This window comes from Buteo buteo, chromosome 6 (assembly GCF_964188355.1).
Source record: "Buteo buteo chromosome 6, bButBut1.hap1.1, whole genome shotgun sequence".
NCBI lineage: Eukaryota > Metazoa > Chordata > Aves > Accipitriformes > Accipitridae > Buteo > Buteo buteo.
In genome coordinates this window covers 41,704,908-41,725,202 of record NC_134176.1, presented here as the reverse complement: position 1 = coordinate 41,725,202, position 20,295 = coordinate 41,704,908, and the positions used below count along the sequence as shown (strand labels likewise).

General features: G+C 42.0%; 1 protein-coding gene across 1 annotated transcript in view; it reads right to left on the bottom strand.

Annotated features, from left to right (window-relative positions):
* The window catches only part of LOC142032242 (cytosolic phospholipase A2 epsilon-like), a 35,859-nt gene extending 18,352 nt beyond the window's left edge, over positions 1 to 17,507 (bottom strand). Inside the window, exons 1-3 of the mRNA XM_075030660.1 lie at positions 17,371 to 17,507; positions 15,093 to 15,165; positions 1,338 to 1,474 (exon numbers count right to left, since the gene is read on the bottom strand). Of these exons, the coding sequence (XP_074886761.1) occupies positions 1,338 to 1,474; positions 15,093 to 15,165; positions 17,371 to 17,397 (237 nt within the window). The 5' untranslated portion in view covers positions 17,398 to 17,507. The remainder of the gene's footprint in view (positions 1 to 1,337; positions 1,475 to 15,092; positions 15,166 to 17,370) is intronic.
* Positions 17,508 to 20,295: the final 2,788 nt, after the last annotated feature.

Sequence of the window (20,295 nt, the reverse complement as noted above, 5' to 3'; positions counted from 1 at the left end):
TCCCAGACCCCCAGGACACATGCTGTGCAGCCCACACTGAAGCCACAGCAACCACTGCCACACTGCTTTTGTCACATGCTGAAAATTATTTGGGCTAATGCCACATCTCTTGTCTCCTGCTGCAAACTTGCTGCAAAGTAAATGTAAAGTCTTCCCAAATACTACTCCATGCAGGATTAGATCAAGCAGCTTCCTGTGGCCAAGACATCTTTTTCAGCTGTTACATGTGCTATTGCAGTTTTGAAAGACCTGTCAGCCACAAACCATTGCAAGGAGCAGGTGCTCTGGTGCAAGAGTTGCAGACCAGTGGGCGTTTCCATGCTGCAATGTTTGTCCCTTGCCTTTCGCCTCCCTGATAAACCTGCAGGGCTCAGTGAAATTGTGCCTCACTAGTGTTTTGAAAGAAGCTGGAATTTTTTTAGTTCTGCAGGGAAAGGACTGGCTGTAGGCCACAGATGGACAGGCGCGTTAAAGCTGAAAACCATACCAAACAGGACCCAGTACCACCTAACTCTGCGGAAGGAAGCCTAAGAACTTGTATCATTGGCAACTTTTGCAGACAAAGGCAAGAGGGATTGTTCACTGGAGACCCTGTGGTGTAACAACACTTTGAACTATTCTGAATGCTCCTTTGGAGGAGTTTATTGATGCTCAAGAGAGCCGGGGGACTGGCCTGCTGATTTGGCACTCGGCAGAAATGTTCTTGTCCCACTCTGCCATCAGCACTAGGAAATGAAGGGTCCAAGTTGTAAAGCAGAGTTTGATTGCCCCAGGTGTGAAGTAACCTTGGCTTACTTGGCCTATCACTGATCTTTGTAGAATCCTAGACGCTGATGTTGATGCTGCCTTTTGGAGGGAGCGTATAGTGGGACTTGCAAATCTTCTTAAGCTCTAACATTTATCATCATGGCAAAAGCTCAGCTGGCATTCTTTTGCAAACTTTAACTGTTGTTTTGTGAATTTTTTTATTGCAGGTTATTCCAAAGGAATACTAAAAAAGTACAGCATGGTAATGCTTCCACCACTTAGCTCATACATGTCTTTTATGCTGTTCAATTTACTCTGAAATTTTCACATTTACTCTTGAAAAGCAGTGATTTAAAAAAAAAGATGAAAAAGTGAAAAGTGATAGAACATTATATGAATAGTTGTGAAATATCTTGGCTATCTTTTATATATCAGAAAATAAAATTTAATTTTGCTGCTGCATGCTACATCACATCCCCTTACCCATATCCTTGTAGTCCCTCATACATTTATTTTTATGGTACCCTACGTATCAATCACGCAATGAGATCCCCGCCCCAAAAGAAAAACAAATACACTCTGCATCTTACTTTTACTTGGCTCTGGATCCTGAAGCAAAATGTTTCATTCCACACTGGGTCTTTGCAGTTCTTGACAGTTTTGGTCCGGACAGTCTCAGGGGAAGCAGTGGGCAAAGACAGGCTTACATAGCAATCCGTTTGACTAACTGTATTTGAAAAGTTATATTGTAAATAACAAATTAATATAAATATCTTGGAGCATAGCCTTATAGCACTGTATAGACCACAAGCTGCAAAAAGGAGATATTGTTCTATTGCTTTTCTTACAGGTCCTTATTCAATAGCACTCGCTACTATTTGTTCCCTCCTGCAGGTGGGAGCTCTAGTCATTAATAGAAAATCAAAAAAGCTACGGCAATAAAGACAACTGGTAAGAAAAAAATATGCAGAGCTAGTTTTACTTAACAAAACCCATTATTGGTATGTCCCCTGTTGCAAATCAACAGATTTCTGAGACGGCGAAGAAAAAGGTTTACATTTTAAGAGAACTTTTAAAGGGTAAAATACTTAATTATCTCTTTGAGCATTTAGACAAGGGTCTAACTTTGTCCTTTGCTCTTGAGAGGGAACAGAAGAGCTAAAGATGGTCTGGGTACAAAGGATCTTCCCCCTCTGGTCTGCTGCCCTCATACAGCTGTAGCCCAGTCCATGTAATGAGCCAAGTGTCTCACCTAACATGCAATCACATCTCTTCACTGTCAACAAATATGCAAAAATAGCAATGCACTTTCACCTTACTGATTTAAACACTGAGCCTTGATGGTGAAGAAGCTTCTAATTTCTGAGAAAGCTGTTAATGTAACACAAGCTTGCACAGTTAGCTACAAGTATGGCATTAAATCTTCATAATACATGGGGGCTGCTTTGGGTTGGGCTCCCAGGAACTGCCCTCAGGTGGGACAAACCACCTCCCAGCCAGGAGGTACCACACACATGCCGGGCATTGCCACAGGGTGTTGACAAGTTGTCTCTTGGGGATTGCCAGAGTTTTTGGGTGAGAGGCAGGTTGGGTACTCAGATGTCTGTGCAACTAACTTTCCTTTTGTGTGCTAACCTGATGGATGTAGAGTATTCGGTGGTTAGGATTCTCTCCGATACTGCTAAGAAGATGCTGGTTTTCTTAGCAGGGAGAAGTGCTGGGCATCTGCTCCTAAGTGCATAGAAGAGCTGATGTCTCATGAACCTGTGGTAATAAGCTGAGACCCTGAAAATACAGAGAAGAGCGGTGGGACTCGCCCTCTCTACACTGTTGTTCACCCTTTCCAGCCCTCCCATTTGGAGCAAATCTGCTGTCCTTCAGTCCTGTACACTGTTTGCACTTATTTTTAGACAACAGACATTTCTTTTATCTGTTGGGCAACTACAGGTGTCTCTAATGTCTCCAGCTCTAAGAACTTCTTTTGTAATCACAGTAACAGGTCAGACTTGGGTGTAATAACAGGCAGTTTGGTACTGTGGGATACAGGCCGAGAGGCAGCACGATCAAGTGGGTAACCTGCTGGAAAAGTTCTCATGACATGCTGGCTCCAGTCCCAGCTCTGCTCCAGGCTGCTAAGTCACTCTGGGCAATTGCTTCCATTTACATTTATCTTGCTTCTCTATCTGCATTTCCCCATCAATAAAACAGTGATAATGATCCTTTCCTCTTTTATAATCTGCTTTGACATCCCATGATTAAAAGCATTATACAAAAAATAACTACTGTTAATAATATTTCCACATGACCCACAAGAAGAGAGTGCCTTATCAGTAATTATGTTATTCTTTCTCTACCAGTCTCTTGGTTCTCATACTACACTTTATTTAAACTTGTGGTGTAACCCATGTGGCAATGAATAGGTGTTGCTTAAAGAAATTTGTGCAATCAGCTTATGTATGATTTACGATTTATCTTTCAAGGCTTCTGAAACTGTTTGAACATGAAACATCTTCCAGTTTTTCAGCATGCATTTGATAGTTTCCCCCTTACTGTCCCTAGCAGAGGAGAAATTATTTTAACATCACAAATGCAGAAGTCTATAATTCTTGTAAGTAATATTAGGGTATTTTTACACTTATTACTGCAATTTTAAAATGCAGAATATGTGCAATGTACCTGTAGATAACAATTTATTGGTAAAGGAAGTGATAAAATGGTTTCTTTAGCTCTCTCCCACACAATATTTTCTACAATTCTTCCATTGATTTTTAACAGTTGAAAAAGACAATATTGACTTTGCATAGTTACTTCTTCAGATGGTGTCAGAGAAACAGGTAGGAGTGAGAATATATGTTTCTTCAGCAACTCTATCTGTCAGTTATGGACTACTGATATATGTGTGTTTTAGGGAATTTGTTCATTTATGGTCTGGGATATCTCTTTGTTGTACATACTAGCTATGAATCCTGATTTAGAAGGCAGGCATTCTATATTTTCAGAGTATCAAAGAAGCTCTAAACTTGTGACTTATAATCTTGTATCTAGATAGAACTGTGGTGGGACCTCTGTTCAGTCTTTCATTCTCATTCATAGACCTATAGCCAACTTGAGAAGTTAGTCCAGTTTTTAGCAAGGCTGTTCACCCTCAACAAGAGCAAAAACAAAGTCCCACAACCTGATGATCCCCATGTAACACCAGCTCAGGTAGCAACCAGCGAGGCCTCAGCCTCAACATAGCCCAAGACAAGAATGCAGATAGAGACAAAGATATTTGAATCTGAAAATAAGCAATTACAGCCAGGCCACTGCATGAAGAATAACAAATTATGCACCAGAACTATAATGTTGCAGGACTTATCTGATAACTTCTACATACAACACAGATTTAGATAAATTTTGGACCAGATCCCAAATACACAATATTAAATGTACGTGGAGGTGATGAAATTTAGCACTGAGATGTCTTTGCATACGCTCCCAGCCCTGGACAGGAACAAGTGGATGCTCAGTATCTTCCATGTTGGGGTTCTCTTCCACTCTCTTCCTCCCTCCACCATAAAAGGCCTTAACTGTTACCAGCTACTAAAATTAAACATGTCCAGATTGAAGAGGATTGACTTAGCCTGGCATATGAGAAAGATCTGAAAGAAATGAGTTTGCTAACTAAAAAACAACAACAAAGACTGTCAAATAACATGGTAATAGTTAGTTCTGTAATGTCCAAATGATTGATACAAAGAGGACAACAATCTGTGGCTCTGCATGGCCAGAGGGAAATAAACAAAGACAAGTATTAGGAAAACTGCTCCAGCTCTAAGAGAGTTATAAATTTTCTAGGTAACTCATTTCAGAGGGTATTGGTACCCAGATATGTATCAAAGAGTGACAGACAAGGTAAACTTGATCCTGCTTCAGAAGCGGACCAGCCTAGGTGAACCTACAAGGTGTCATATGGAATTGCTGCCACGTGACCCCATGTTTACGCTGGAAGGCAATAAACAGGATAATCATGTCATGTCAATTATACTGCATGGAAACCAACTAACCAGTCTCCCTGACAGCCTTGACTGTCAGGGAAGGAAGTGATAGGACATCCTTATATTGTACACCAGCCCACGAGATCGATTCCCAGATATCTGGGCGCTGTCTCCAAAACAACTCCAAGCCTCCTTCTTTGACATGTATAAAGTAAGACTGTTAAGTTCATTGGAAAAGTTGCCACCTTTCCTTTCCAAACACATACAGTGTCCAAGTAACAAGGCCTAAATCCATACCTAGAGCCTCCGTGTACCATCCCAACATAATTGTCAAAAGGAAACAATACAAAAAGCAACAAAATATAATGCAGAGAGGCCCACAGACAGTTGTGCTACAACTTCTCCCATCCACCCCAACTCTTCCATGAAGGAAGAGGGGATAAATTATATTGCCTAAATGGCATTTTGGGTACGTGCAGCTGTTCTTGCAAGATTTGTACATGCTAACAGAGGCACAAATGTCATTAGATCACCCTTACATATGCTCTCTTTTGGCAAAGTGGAACTAGAAATCATGTATTTCCATAGGTACACCCATTTTTTAGACTTTTCATAAGCATTGCCACTATTTCACTCTTCCCACTTTCAGAGTGTCAGCCAGTAGGAACCCAAAAGCTGTATATTTTTGGCCAAGAGATACTATTAAGAGGTCACACTTCCTTTGTTCCACCTCAGACCCTCTTGCAGTGATATGTGGTGCAATCTCACATCTATCACTGAAAAATATTTTTTTGAAAGTTCTTTCATTTCCATTTAAAAAGAAACTAGCCAAAAATTAAGTCTTGGCCAGGCATCTACACTGTTGATGCAGTGGGTAGTTAGAACTGCTGGGCATCTGAAGAAACCATTATCAGAGGGAAACATCATGGAAACAGAATTGGAAACAGGCTGCAAGCAGTACACAGAAGTGCCTCGGATTTCAAAGAAAACAGAAGTGGGAACAAAATCAACACCAGAAGCAGCTGAACCAACAAAACAACACTCACATTTTCTTTATTCACTCAGTAAGGGAATAGAAACAAAAATGTTTTTAACATTTTGCTGAAACTAAATTTTTTTTTTTTTTTGCCTTAAACATCATTATTTTGACTCAGAAATGCCTCTGATGTGCTTTATAAAAATATGTAGTAATGGTACTTTTTCTTGTATTCTCCTCCAGGATTTTTCTGAAAAAGCAAGAGCAGTACATCATGGGCGATGTAATCTTGTGCAGTAACTGACACTAAGCTGCAGCACTGACAGTGCACTGCAGCAGTAATACCAATTTGAATTTTTCAATTGAGACTCAGAGTTTTGAATGCAAAACTTTGCTACTGAATAAATAAACTTTATGGCAGGGACACTTCTCCCAGATATCTTTTCTTTCAAGTAAGATTTGGTACTGAATGGGAAGCTACCAAAAAGCTGTAGCTCAAGATGATAGCAAGGACAAGGTCAGCTGACTGGCACGAGGTGTTGTCCTTTTGCTGGGTACCTGAAAACCAGAAAGTATTTGCAAATATGATGAGTGAGGTTAAAAATATCCCAAGGTCTCACTTAAAGGAAGAAGCTAGCACTGATAATCTGTAGGAATTTACTGTAGATTCTGTACACATAAATAAAAATAGATACCTGTAGATGTTCTTTGTTTTTTAGAAGAGTTATGCCTAAGAAAACAGCATGGAAATAAAAAAAGCATATCATTATAACTAAGTAACAAAAGTAGGGTGCAATAAGTCACCTCATTCCCTCACAGAATCGTTTGCAGCAGCCAATATGAAGGTAAAGACATCAATGCTGATGAATTAATTTGGTAAGAAAAATTCCATAACATACCAGGACAACTCACTGGAAGCAAAAGTGTTTACACCACAATGTAAATAGGTCTTCATGTGCCTGAGAATTCAGCCCAAAGTCTGTAAATGTCAGTCACCATTTAGTGAATTAAATTTTGGACCTACAGGGCACAACACACAGGTGAGGATTACAGTTTTATTATTTTGGTTTATTTGTTAAGGAGAGAGTTCATTCAGCCTGGATTAAAAGCTTACACTGCAGCACCGGTTCATCATGACATAAATACTATGACTTGGATGCATTGCCAAGATGCACTTGGCTTTTGGCAACCAAGTCTTCACATTTTATACGTCTTTTCTAGAAAGATGTCACCACCAGTTTCTTTCACATCAAAGTAAGCCACGGATAAACACACAGCCTCCAGACTGTCTTTTACCACAAGACCACAACTAATCCTATTTACACAGTGAAATTAAATGAGCTCATATTCTGTCTGGAGTTCTCCAGAAATCCCAACTGATCTAGCAGTCTACAGCAACCTTCCTGTGAGTAATAATGAATGAAAGCATTAAGAATAGATATATCTGACTTGCAAGGAATATTTATACCCAAGACCCATTTTGTCTAGTTTTCATTTTTGAGGTGAAAGGGAACTCTTTAAAAAAGGGTAGTTAGACTGGTTCTAAACAAACAGGAAAAGATGAATACCTTTGCCAGTCAGACATTCAAAAAGATTGCCAATTTAATAGCAGAATATGATGCAAGCACCAGCACCAAAATTTGTGAGTGAATCTTACCTTTAACCTTCACTGGCTACTACTGCAGCACTACTTTATTGGCTCCTGCTAAGGATACAGTCATACAGAGTGCCTGAGAGAGAAGCCATAGTCTCACGTCAACACTGTCACACATCTTTTCAGCAATTGTGGACTATCACAGCCATGTTAAATCTAGCCTCTCTACATTGGCCTCCCACATAATAGCAAATCACATCCGGGTTCTTGGACCTTATCTACAAGTAATCAATGTCCTCAGTTCAGCAAAAAGGTTGCCTGAAGCACCTCTCTGGAGACCATCACTGATAAAGGTCCTCAAGCTCTATGAATCTCAGCTGTGGGCAAGGCTTTCCCAGGCACTACTCTGAGTCTTCAGAATAAACCTCCACCGGAACTAAGACATACCACAGGCCTTATCGCATAGTGCTTTTAGCGTACAGCTCACCTCAGCAGCACTAATCTAGATGTGTGTGAAAGAACACTGAGAGAGCACAGATGCATAAAACAAAACAGGTCTCTGCTCAGAGAATACAGGAAAGACTGAATCATTGATTACAGATATCGGTCACACTGCTTAGTGCATAACTGGATGAACTGCAGTTACTGCTGTCTTGATGAAACCAGAACAACCAGCACAGAACTAGAACAGATTCTGGAGGTTCTTTAACAGTGTATAAGAAAATCTATTGGGAATCAATAAACAAAAATGCATTTAAATATAATTTTCACAATAAAATACTGAAGATGAGAAGTTGTGCCACCTTCTCCTCATCAAAGGAATACCTCAAAAATCTTGAAGAAATTCCTGCAATAAGTAAATGTCTGTTATCAATCTTCATATTATTTATGTACTTCTTTGAATGTCCAAATTACAACAACTAATATAGTACTGTAAACACAGATCTGCTGGTAGTCAATTTGCAGTTACTGTTCAGTGTCAAGCAAAGTATACTTTGGTCTTAAACTCAACACATCATTGTACAACAATAAGCAGGATTTAGAGTAAAATATGGTCCCTATCAAGGGTGATCAAAAACTCCAAGGTACCATAACTTTTAAGAAGATGTGGGAAACTGTAAGCGTGGGAAAAGGCAATGCTCAGTTTACTTTCCTAAGCCATGAGAAGGTGTTACACAGTTCAGCCCAAGGAAATTTGTAAATATAGAAAGCCTATTCAGAAATCAAAAGCACATACTTCATCATCATTATCTGTTCACAACTGCTGAAGTTGCTTACATACGTTTGAAAGAAACTGCATGCTAATCTTGTGCTGTTATTTATTAGCACAGCACTTCATGAAACGCGTCCCAGCTCTTGCAGAAGCATCCATCCAGGTCTGCTGGAAATTTCTGAGTGCAAACTAGAAAGTCACAACCTGAGCAGAGTCTGCCACTGCCTTTTAACTCTGCAAGCCAAATGGCAGAGGAGGAGTAAAGGGTCACGAATCGCTGCATGGACCTGTGTCCTCTCAAAAGGTTCTACATTGCTGCCATTGTCACCTACTCATTCCAGCCTCACTTCTCCACCCAAGCTTCTCCCTTGTTCATTTCCATTGCCTCCACCCTTTTCAAACCTGTTTTAAAACAGGTTTTGACATTTTAAAAAATTATAAAACATTTGAAAAGCTGTTTCAACCACTTGTTAACTAGAAGCCTCATCTAAACAAGAGGATAATGAAGTCTACTAGGAACATGTAGTACCATCACAAAAGGCTTTAAAGATCAATGAAGGACAGCTGCAATACCACCTGTGCTGGTACGGTATTAGAGCATGGTAGCTGCTCTCACCTTTGCCTTTGAGACAGAGATAAGCTTAACATTTACCTAAGGTTCTTTACTCATTTTACCAGTGCTTCAGCCGGTAATTGGTTCATCCTCCTAATGCCCCTGTGAGGCTCCTAATGCCCTTGCTGAGGTCCTTGCTTTAGAGATGAGGAACTGAGGTTTTGAGGAATCTCATCTTCTCCAAGGTTACACCAAGAATCTGAAGGAAGTCATGGGAGAACATTGCACATAATACTTTAACTGCCAGAACAGCTTTCTGTTCTTGCACACAGAAGTACACAGAAGCCAGCATGGCTGCAAGAAGATGGACGTGTACCTACATACAATCCATTGATACCCAGCAGTAGAGATGCAATTATTTCCACAGCTGTAGGGAGGTGCCCTGCCCAAGAACCCTAAACAAATAACATATTAATGAGCTCCTTGATTATACATAGCATTGTCCTTTTTAGTGGCAGCTTATGTTGCTATCAAGGCACAAAGCAGGCTTTTCATCTCCACACTTCTTGCCATGTATACAATGCAATACAACTGCATACAATACAATATACACTACGGTCTATACACTACACTCCATCATGGCCATCAAAGACTTGAGAAAGGGAAAAACCTGGAAATAATCTCTTAGGCTAGAGAACACAGAATGGGTAACCTGAGGGAAACTAGTTTTTTGCATGTGTTTAGGTGGTAGCAATGAACCGAGGAAGAGTGGGAGCAGACTTGCATAACATGAGTAGATGAAACCAAAAGGAAGATTGAATAGAAAGGAAGAGAGGTTGTTAAGAACTGCAGCTGTGAAGTTGATTCACATAATATTCACTGAGATTATCCATTCATTTGTTACTCATATTATTAACTGTGGTTATGACTTTGTTATTATAAACATCAGTCAGGACCAGGGCTCCATTTTGACAGGTACCTTAGCAGTTATGCAATTAGATCTTGATCTACTCAGCTCACAATTACAGTAAGAAAAGCCCTGCTTCAGGATATGACATCACAGGGAGGAGCTTCTGGTGATTAACAGTTGCTTTTATACCTGTTTGTTTCAGTTTCTTAACCAGTTAGGAAATCCTTGTTTACAGGCCTTGTTGCAACTTGGCAGCTATCCACGTAACTACTTCTCTGTCCTTGTGCAGATTCCCATTGCTGAGCATTTGTCCTGGGCTGCTTTTAGGATTTCTGTCCGTTAACGCAAAGGCAGCCTGTCTGAGCAGCCAGCAGCATCAGGAACTTAGACAAGATGCCCTGAAAAGACACCAGTGCTCTCTTTCAAAGGACCATGTCCCATGATTTCTCTCAATCACGGCAAAAGTCAGTCACCACACTCATTTTGACAGGGAAGCGATATCACCCTAAAGCAAACGTGCCATTAGCACTGGCTGGCCCAGGCAGCTGCCTGCTGGCACTGCCTGTGCTACCTGCCTGCCCTCTTTGCACAAAGACTGCTGCTGCCTCCTCACACCAGTGCTGCAGTCCAAGATGTGTGCACATCTTCAATCAGTCCTTTCTGCACACAACAGCTTCCTTCGGAGAACATGGCAATGAAAGGGATTTCATTATTATGATGGCATTACATGGGATTTAGGTGATACAAGGAAAAACATTAGTAGTACTGCCTTCTAACTTTTAAAATCAATGGTCAGTGTAGTATTTGAGTTTGCTATGAAATTACATAGCAACAAGGCTCAGATTTAACAAGACCCAAATTTAATACTATGGTTAAAGAAAAGCCTAAAGCTTTACCTAATGAGAATGCTCATTGAGATTAGCTTGTCGTATTAAAAAAAAAAAAGGAGCTGTAGGCCATTCCCAGAAAAGATTTCTGGAGCCTTGGACTTTGCTAAATACAAAGTAGAGCAAGCCAATATTTTTAAAGACGTTTTTCGTCTCCTGAAGGGAATATTTCTGTGAAACATAAGTATGTAGAAGATGTTACTTTATATTTCACTTGTAGCCCATGAAACAAGCAGGTTTCTCTCCCATAGGTATCAATAAGATATTTATTTTCCCTCCTGGAAAATCAGTGAACCTTGCCACTGAGAAAAGGGCCATGCTAAACCAGCTGGGCGAGGCAGCAGCAGCCTTTGGGAACAGCGAGTGCCGGGTGTGCTCCCGCAGGACCATGCACAGCGAGGCATGTCTGGGCAGTCACACTGAAAACAAGATCTACCCCAGGGAATTTACACAGCATGGGTCTAGTTCCTGTTGTAATCGGCACACAGAGGGTGAAATGCAGTGGTACTTGGCCAACAGAGAAGCCCCTCCAGAAACAAACTCTCCCGTGGTTAGATGGTGGAAATGCAGAGCACTGCATAAAGGTAGCTTCAAGGGGCCTTCAAAGGCTTCTATGAAGAAATGGGTGGGGGGACTTGAAAGCTATGCCCTCTTCCAGCGATCTTGGCTGGTGGACCAGCCCTTGGAAAACCAAGAGTTTTGCAACAGCTGATCCCTTCCCACATGCGGGAAGCCTTCTGAAAGTCAATCTCCACTACGTCAGCTGACAGGGAAAGGAAGGGAAGATCATTGGAAGTCACTGGATGGCAGAACAAATTCAAGGCCTTTCAGCAGTGAAGGCAAAACTGATTTTTGCCACTACAAGGATGAGGCATTGAGATTGCAGCAAAGGTTTCTGTGACATGGAAACCAGAGGCTGTTGTTGATGCATAGAGTTCATGTGGGTTCAGGAGCAGACTGGAGGTGTTGCTGCATTCATAGAAAAACTGTATTTGGCCTGGAAAGTTACCAACTCTGAAGCCATCAAAGGCTGGGAAAGCACATTTTGCAGAGCACTCTATATACTTTCACTCTACTCTCATACTCCTCCCCACACAGCAGGAGAGACCTTTGGTCCGATCCAGCGCAGCTGTTCTTGTGTCCCTGTGCACTGCAGTGAGGGTGCAGAAACACGGAGAGCCCAGGCACCTCAGCTTGTGACTCTTGCTCCTGATGCTGCCAATGGCTCCCTGTTTTGCCAGTGCCTCAAGCTAGCCCTGCTGGATGATCTATGCTCAGACCATGGGCAACTAAACACTTCTCTCCAAAATCTCCACATACTATCCTATACAGTTGCAGAGAAATAGCACCATCCAGGCAGTGAATCCAGATTTTGCAGAAATGGTGGATGTGTTTATGAAGGCTTGTGACAGCCACAAAGCTTTCACAATTTTAAAGCAAGAGACAGCTGTTAGTAAGTTTTCTGCCATTTTTGGAATAGAGAGGGGCATTTGTCTTTGTGTAAGATGCAGAAAAGGCCTTTTCAGGCCAGCCTGAAAAGGACCAGCTTTTCTCAAGTAGGCATTTCTGCTGCCCATGCAACGCAAAGAGAAAAAAGAAATGTCCATAACTATTTAATCAGCAATATAAGTATATAGACCTCCCCAAGAATAACATCCTGAAACTGGACCTGGTGTTTTCCTATGACACTGAGAAAGAGCATCTGGGTTCCTGCCCAGTGCAAACTGAGCTGAAAAATATCAAAGTAAAATCCCTTAGTGGCCTCCAAGTGCCAAGCATTTTGGGTGTGGCTATTAAATGCAAACACTACTTTTGACTCAGGAGCCAGATCTCTGAGCCACAACCCTCATGAACCACAGATCTCTTGGAAGAGTGGGGCAGGGAAAAGCATGCTTCGATGCTTGTCCGGCCCCAAAAAATTTATTATAGGCCAGTTCTGGGGACATACTGTCGATCCAGATGAAACTTTGGACTGGTCTGGTATCACAATTGTTACAACTTTTGACAGGGAAAATTCAGCCGAACTCAAACACATCCAGAAATTGCAACAGCTGTATCTTGTGAATGATATGTACTATTCTGTAGTTGCCTCATAACCTACATAATGTAGGAGCAAATCCTTCTGATTCTTGAGTAAGCCTTATTCCTATCAGATTTCAACACACGTTACTAGCCTGATTATTGTTATTATGCTCACACCATGTACAAATACAACCTTTTGTCTGACACAAAAGGAAAAGGTCAGGAGATCATGATTATAGATGACTGCCACAGCTGTCCTATAATAAAAAACCAAGTCCTATATTATACGATGTGCAAGATCTAAAGAGGCACAGACACTGTGGGTTGTGGGTAGCAGTCCCTCTGCACAAGGAGGACACTTTAGCTGTAGAGTACCACAGCTGAAGAAAAGCAAAGCATACTCATCTTTAACAGGCAGTCTTCCAAAAACCACAGCTTGGTCTAATCAGACTCTGACTCCAACAAAGCACCAATGGCTCCTTGCAGTTTGAATTATTTCTTTCAACTCTCTGTCCTCACCCGTGTCTCTCCTAAGAACTTTGAATTGCACAGAAATAGTGATTAAAACAAATAAATGAGTGGGAAATATAATCTTTTCCTAAAATATATTTTGAGCCAAATATATTTCAAATATTTACAAATATTTGAATAAATACATTAATTACATGACAAATACATTTCCACAAAAAATATTTAAAAAAAAAATCACTTTTGAGCTAAGACTAATGCTGGGAAAGTAAATATCTGCAGAAAGGTAACTTGCTCCTGATTCTCCGAGGGAAAACAAAATGTGGTGCTCTGTTGCACAATAAAGAAAGGGAACTGGGATGGGGAATGGACAAGGCTGCTCCTCTCAGACCCTCACACCTAGCACTGCTTCTTCTGGCTCTTGCCAGCAAAGACCTTGGTCCACATTTGGCTTTGGAAGTAAATCTCCAGTGATATAGCTTCATACCTGCAACGAAGCAGTCAAACATCTGCTCAAAATGAAGATACAGGATAAAGACTAATAAAAGATAAAGAGCTAAGATAAATAGCTGTGGATTTCTGGAAGTTCATTGCTCCTTAACAATGTAAAGGCTGTCATTTCCAATCATTACAAAATGCTGAGAAAGTAATAAACATCCCTGATTTGATTTTAAGGCCAGAGGCAGATATTTGTTTATCAGTTCTGTAGGTGGTTATCATGATGCTATTGGCTGTCAGGGCATCTTAGGCGTTCCCTTGTGCTGGTATCATTTATGCCATAAAACAGTTCAACTGAGATTAAAAAGACAGAGAGGGAACTGAAGAATCTTTTCATTCTTCTCTAAAGATGTTTTCAAGAAAAGGCAATATTGCTCTGCTAGGCTTAAAAGCAGAAATGCAAAAATTGAATAATAATTTCCATGGAGGCAAATACTCTTGCTGAGTTCACTTGATCTTATTTAATATGCAAGGTTCATATTCACTTCCTTTCCATTGCACTCCTGGTTTGTTCTTTCTCTCTGAGGCAGATATTTGAGTTGACCTTCAGCTTGCTTTCTCCTACCTGACTAACTGCTGAAATTTTTCTCTCTTCACTTCCACTTCCACCCATTCCACCAAGTCCCCAGAAACATTTCAATGGTACTGGTTTTGTCTTGAAAGTCTGGTATTTTGAATACATTTCAGTAAACATTTGACAGAAAAAAAAGTTGTCTGACAACAAGATATATAATGCTCCTCTTTTTTTTTTTTTTTTTTTTTAAGCAAAAAGAAATTCAGAGGTGCCTGTATGTATTTCTGCTGACTGCAAAAAACAGACAGGTATGGAAGATGATAGCAAAGCTCCCATGTTACAGCACAGGCTCTGGCAGCCACTCGACATCAGTGCTGGCATTTTTGTCGAGAAGCAGAGGTGCATCCTGAATCTCAGTGCATCAAAAACTGCAACTGAGAATTAACAGCTGAATTTGTTCAGCAAAACTGGCTCTGAAGCTTGTTAGCAGTGAAGATGCTTTACAGTAAACCACAGTAGACCTTTGATATTTCCATTAATAGTAACATTCTATAAACTGAAAGATATTGTTTATACAAAACTGTACTCTGAGAATAGTCCAAATTCAAATATGCATCAATATTTGAAACCATGGTGACACTTCATACACAGATACAAGTCACAGTGCTTGCTTATATTCTCTGCTTTCAGAACTGAATTACTGGGAACCACAAGGAAAGACTGTGATACTCACACAGATCTGCCTTTCTCAGATTTCTCATTCTTATGATTTTCACAGAGAGTGAGCAGCACGGGCATTCTTCACTCTGCAGAAAAAATTACAAAGTTATTACCTGCATTAACATTAAATTGTTTATGCTCCCATAAATGCGTGTTGCAATTTTCAAAGCCATGCAGCAAAACTGGAAGATGAACTACTTGCACTGCTATGGAAGTTAAAACTATGTCCATGTAGAGTTAAAAAAAAGAGGCAGAAAAAGAAGAAATATTCCTCTGTTTATATATGTCATTGATGAAAGAAATAACAGTAAAATGGATAACATAGTAAAATAGATAACATGGTAAAATGGTTTTAAATAAAATGAAAGCTTGCATTACATGACAGGACATTTTAATGTAAAAGGAATCTTTATCAACAATTAAGCTGGAAAAATAAGCTAGCGAAGAGTGAGCATGCATGAGAAGCACCTCTGTTAAACAGCTGTATACAAAGATAAAATAAGTTTAATTCTCTTGAAGAGCTGAAATTTCACACGGAAAGCAGATATTTTCTTCAGATAATTTTACTTAGTAAAAATGGCAAGTTTCCATTTAAAATCTTTATCAGGAACTTTTCCCAGAAATGGTGAAGAGCAAATACATGAAAAGTTGCGAGGTGTTCAGCTATTGAAGTCAGGAAGAGGAAAATGAGGGGATACAAAGAACTGCTAGGAAACAGAAACAATCCATGGTAAAATTGTCCCAGAGGAACTGTTCAGTGAGTGAGGCACCACCAGCACAAATGCAGCAGAACCTACATGAAAGAAAACAGCTTAGGAAGAGATGTTAATGAAACTTCCACACACAAATCAGATGCTGGGTATTTGCAAAAAGGATCATTAATTGAAACGTCAAGCACAGAAGGAAAGACAAATAACTAGACAGAACCCAAACAAATTATTAATTCTTGCAAATTTTAATACCTGAAACTTTAGCTATTGCTTCACTGGAAGTCATTATCTAATCCCTTCTCCCACTCTCTGCTAGCAAAATGACTCCATTAAATCCCTTTAGGGGGATTACGTCACTCCTTTTGCCAGTTAGGAATTGACCCAGCTGAGAAGTTCCGTACAAACTCCCCTATCACTCTTGAATTATGATAAGCTGACCTTGGTCTGTATTTTAAGTCTCACTCCAAAACAGAAGTGCGTGTTTTCATGTCTTCTGTCTGGATTCAGATTCTGGATGGAATAATTCTCTTGCTCCCCCCGACACACACATACTAAGAAGCCTCTACTTTTGCTCTTCTCATGAGGCCGTTTCAGTGGTTAAGGGCAAGGGGAAGATCAGAGAGGACTGCCCCATTCCTTGCTTTGTACACGTACTTTCCACGCAAAGACCATTGCCAGACTCTGTTCATTACTCTCCCCTCCTTTCAAAAGGATGAAACTGTAGATCCTTAGTGTTTCTTTAACCAGTTTGCTTAGACATTCACACTTTTTATTTCTTAAGCCATGGGGATCCCACGTTTGAGGTCTCCAAGTATTAATGCACACTTATGCTAACACACATCTGTGTTATAGAGAGGTGCTCTATAATCTCCATTTTACAACAGGGGAAGCAGGGCACAGAATGATTAAATAAGTTGTTCATAGTCAAACAGCAGGTTAATTTCAGAGCTGAGAATAGAACAAGTATGTTGACTCCCTGGAGCCCAACAGGCAGTTTTAGGGCTTTCCCTCCCGGTTACATTCCACAAAAACAGTAATAATAAAAAAAAAATATTCTCAGGGATTATGGACAAAGGCAGATCAAGATTTTCTTGGATCTCAGTCATGCACAAATATCAAACTAGGACCATCTTTGTGTCCATCATTAATCACTGTCTTTAGTCAGTGACCGTCCTGTGTACACCACTACCAGGTGGCTGCTAGCACAGCTATCTGGGCACAGCATATGACTACACTCATAGCTGGCAGATGCTGTGCTGTGGAAGAGTTCAATTTACATAATCCTTGCATCAAACCACAGATTCAGTCCAAATCCACAGCAAGCTCCTGTGAGGCACCTCAGACTCCTTCCCAGCCTCCACATGAATCACCCACTGTGGCTGAACTTCATTACCAAAAGTGCCTCCACAGGGCAGCCAATATCAGCTATCAGTCATCCTGACATAAATAAGTAAATACATACATGAATTTGGGACTAACAGCTCCCAATTCCTCTTCTAGGCACCAGAATCCCAGTCACAAACCCACCTCAGGTCATCTTCAGCTTCTAATGAATCACAGTCTGAATTTTCATGCTCTTACCTCACGAGCACTCCAGTATGAGCCCATCGTGCTCCCAGCCGCGTACAAGTCAGATAGGGATGCCACTTCACTGTTAGAGGCAACAGCTGGCAGTGACTCACAAAGTACCTCTGCAAACTTCAAGGAGGCACCTGCTGAGGAGTAAGTGGCTTATCCATGCCCCACCTTCCTTATTGCCTGAAAGGGAAAGTATGAAGAGAGAAAGGGAGGGCATTTGCTGAGTTTATTTGATAGCTAAACACCAGAGGTGCATGTTGGGGGAAGGCTGTACACACCAAGGTGCCAAGAGTTATTAGCAACTCAAGATAAGGGAGTGATAACACACAGCACTTACGCAAGGATACCTATGACTTGGCAGCAGTGCACAAATCAGAGAAGATAATAGCAGCTACACTTGGGATAACAGCAGCTTCCTTGGCTGGAGGAAAACAGAGCTCTACAGCACCCCAAATAACAACCAAAAGTATTGTAGATGGAACAACTTTAAAAGACCTTCTATTTCAACCAAATTTTATTCATTTTCCTTTTTTTGGAGGTAAAGGGGGTTGAGTTGCTTGCTGGTAGATGGCTCCCCAATTTCATTCATATACTTGTCAGGCGGATACATGTTTTTGTGCTTTCCGAACCCTTCCACAAACACAAAACTTCTGAGTAAACCAAGACAAAAAGTTCTCCAAATTACGGCATACATTGATTCATCTTAAATGCTAGCATCTAGATGTTTTAAACATAATGCAGTGTCATCAAATTATGATGACACCCATCTTTCCCATTTTCTGGCAGAAAACTGTGCAGCAGCAGATACGCAGGTGAATAGCCCTTGCACAGGTCCAGCTACTAATATGCCCAGATGTCTGATATGAAATGACCACTTGAGAGCTGCAGGAGATGATACTATACACTCACCTTTCTTACCCAAGGAGTACATTCTGCAGGAGTTTCCTCCACAGCAAGTGCTGCAGAGCATGGAGCTGGAGGGAGACCATTCCAGACACTGGCAGTCAAGTGCCTGTGCTAGAATAGGACTGTAGTGGTTTTAACCCAGCCGGTAACAAAGCACCAGGCAGCCGCTCGCTCACTCCTCCCCCCGCTGGCCACAGTGGGATGAGGAGAAAATATAAAGAAAGGCTCGTGGATCAAGATAAGGACAGGGAGGGCTCACTCCTCACTTATGGTCACGGGCAAAAGACAGGCTCAACTTGGGGAAAAACCAAAATCAATTTAATTTACTACAAATCAAAACAAAACAAGGATAATGAGAAGTAAACCCAAACCTTAGAACACCTTCCCCCCACCCCTCTCTCCCTCCCGGCTCAACTCCACTCCCCATTTTCTCTCCCTCCTCCCAGCGCAGGGGGACAGTGGATGGGGGTTGGGGTCAGTTCCTCACACACTGTTTCTGCCGCTCCTTCCTCCTCAGGAGCAGGACTCCTCACTCCTCACCTGCTCCACCGTGGGGTCCCTCCCACGGGAGACAGTCCTTCACGAACTTCTCCAACGTGAGGCCTTTCCACGGGCCGCAGTTCCTCACAAACTTCCCTGGCGAGGGTCCTTTCTGGAGGCCGATCTTCAGTCACGGGCTGCTCCAGCGCGGGCTTCCCCATGGAGTGGCGGCCATCTTGGGGGCACCCACCCGCTCTGGCGTCCTCCCCCCCGGGCTGCAGGTGGGCATCTGCTCCCCCGCTCCCCTCCGTGGGCTGGGGGGGGACAGCCTGCCGCCTCACCGCGGGCTGCAGGGCCATCCCCTCCTCCCCCGCCTTCCTCCCTGACCTCGGTGTCTGCAGAGCGGTTCCTCTCACACCCCAATCCCCCGACTCACTGCAGGTTCCCCCCCTCTTAAATCCGCTCTCCCAGAGGCGCTACCGCTGTCACTGAGGGGCTCGGCCTGGGCCAGAGGCGGGTCCGACTTGGAGCCGGGGAAGGTTCCGGCAGCTTCTCGCAGGAGCCGGCCCTGCGGCCCCCTGCCCTGCTACCAAAAAACCCCGCCACACAAACCCAAAACAAGGACCTGGTAGTAGTCCCAGCACAGGCACCTGGGACAAGACGTGTAGTGTGAGCATATAGCAAATGGAGAACCCACTAACAGAAAACATTGTGGCAATGCCTGAGAAACTACTATTTCTGGTTTGATGCAGATTATCTGAGATTTTAGGGTGCATAACAAATTCTGACAAGGGACATGGAGAAGGTGGAGCAGGCTGTAGGAGGGATCCTCAGAGAACTGTTTCCCTTGTCTCAGGAATATGTGTTTTCTGGCCAGTCTGGGGCTGATAAAACCAGGAAGGAGCAGGTGCTCACCATTTGCTATCAGAAAGTCTACAGGCAAAGTTAAGCACAGTATCTAATCTGGACAAAAAAATCCCCAATGAGGGCCAACAGCTGAAAAGTGAAACTGAACCAGAGTACCTCACGGAGCCCACAGACTGCAAAGCTGATGCAATACCCAGATCTTTGCAATAACAGGAGGACTCTGAGAAATATGATGACACCCTGCCTGGCAGGTGTTAAGGATTCAGTCACGATGCCTATTTTGACAGTTTGAGTACCTTATTTTGAGCTCATCAGTGGCTGCTCAGGTAAAACAGCGGACAGGATTTTAGAAGATAAGGTTGAAATTGCCTGTATGTACCTTGTTGGGAAATTTGTTGAGGGAAAAGACTTGTCTATGGCTCTTGCCTACTTCTTTTAGGCCAGGTTACACAAGGAGTTGAGGGACTCCTGTAAATCTAATCCTGGCTGGCCTTTGACAAACTCCCAGCTGCCAGCACTTGCCTTTCTTTCACAATGCTTCTGTGGGACTGTGACCAAAAGGACAGCAAAAGCCAACTTCTTAACCAGCTCCAGTTCTAGAAAAGACCACCTGTCTTTCTCCAGTAACTCACCTCTGAGGAAGAATTCACACTAGAAACAGAAGCTACATGGCTT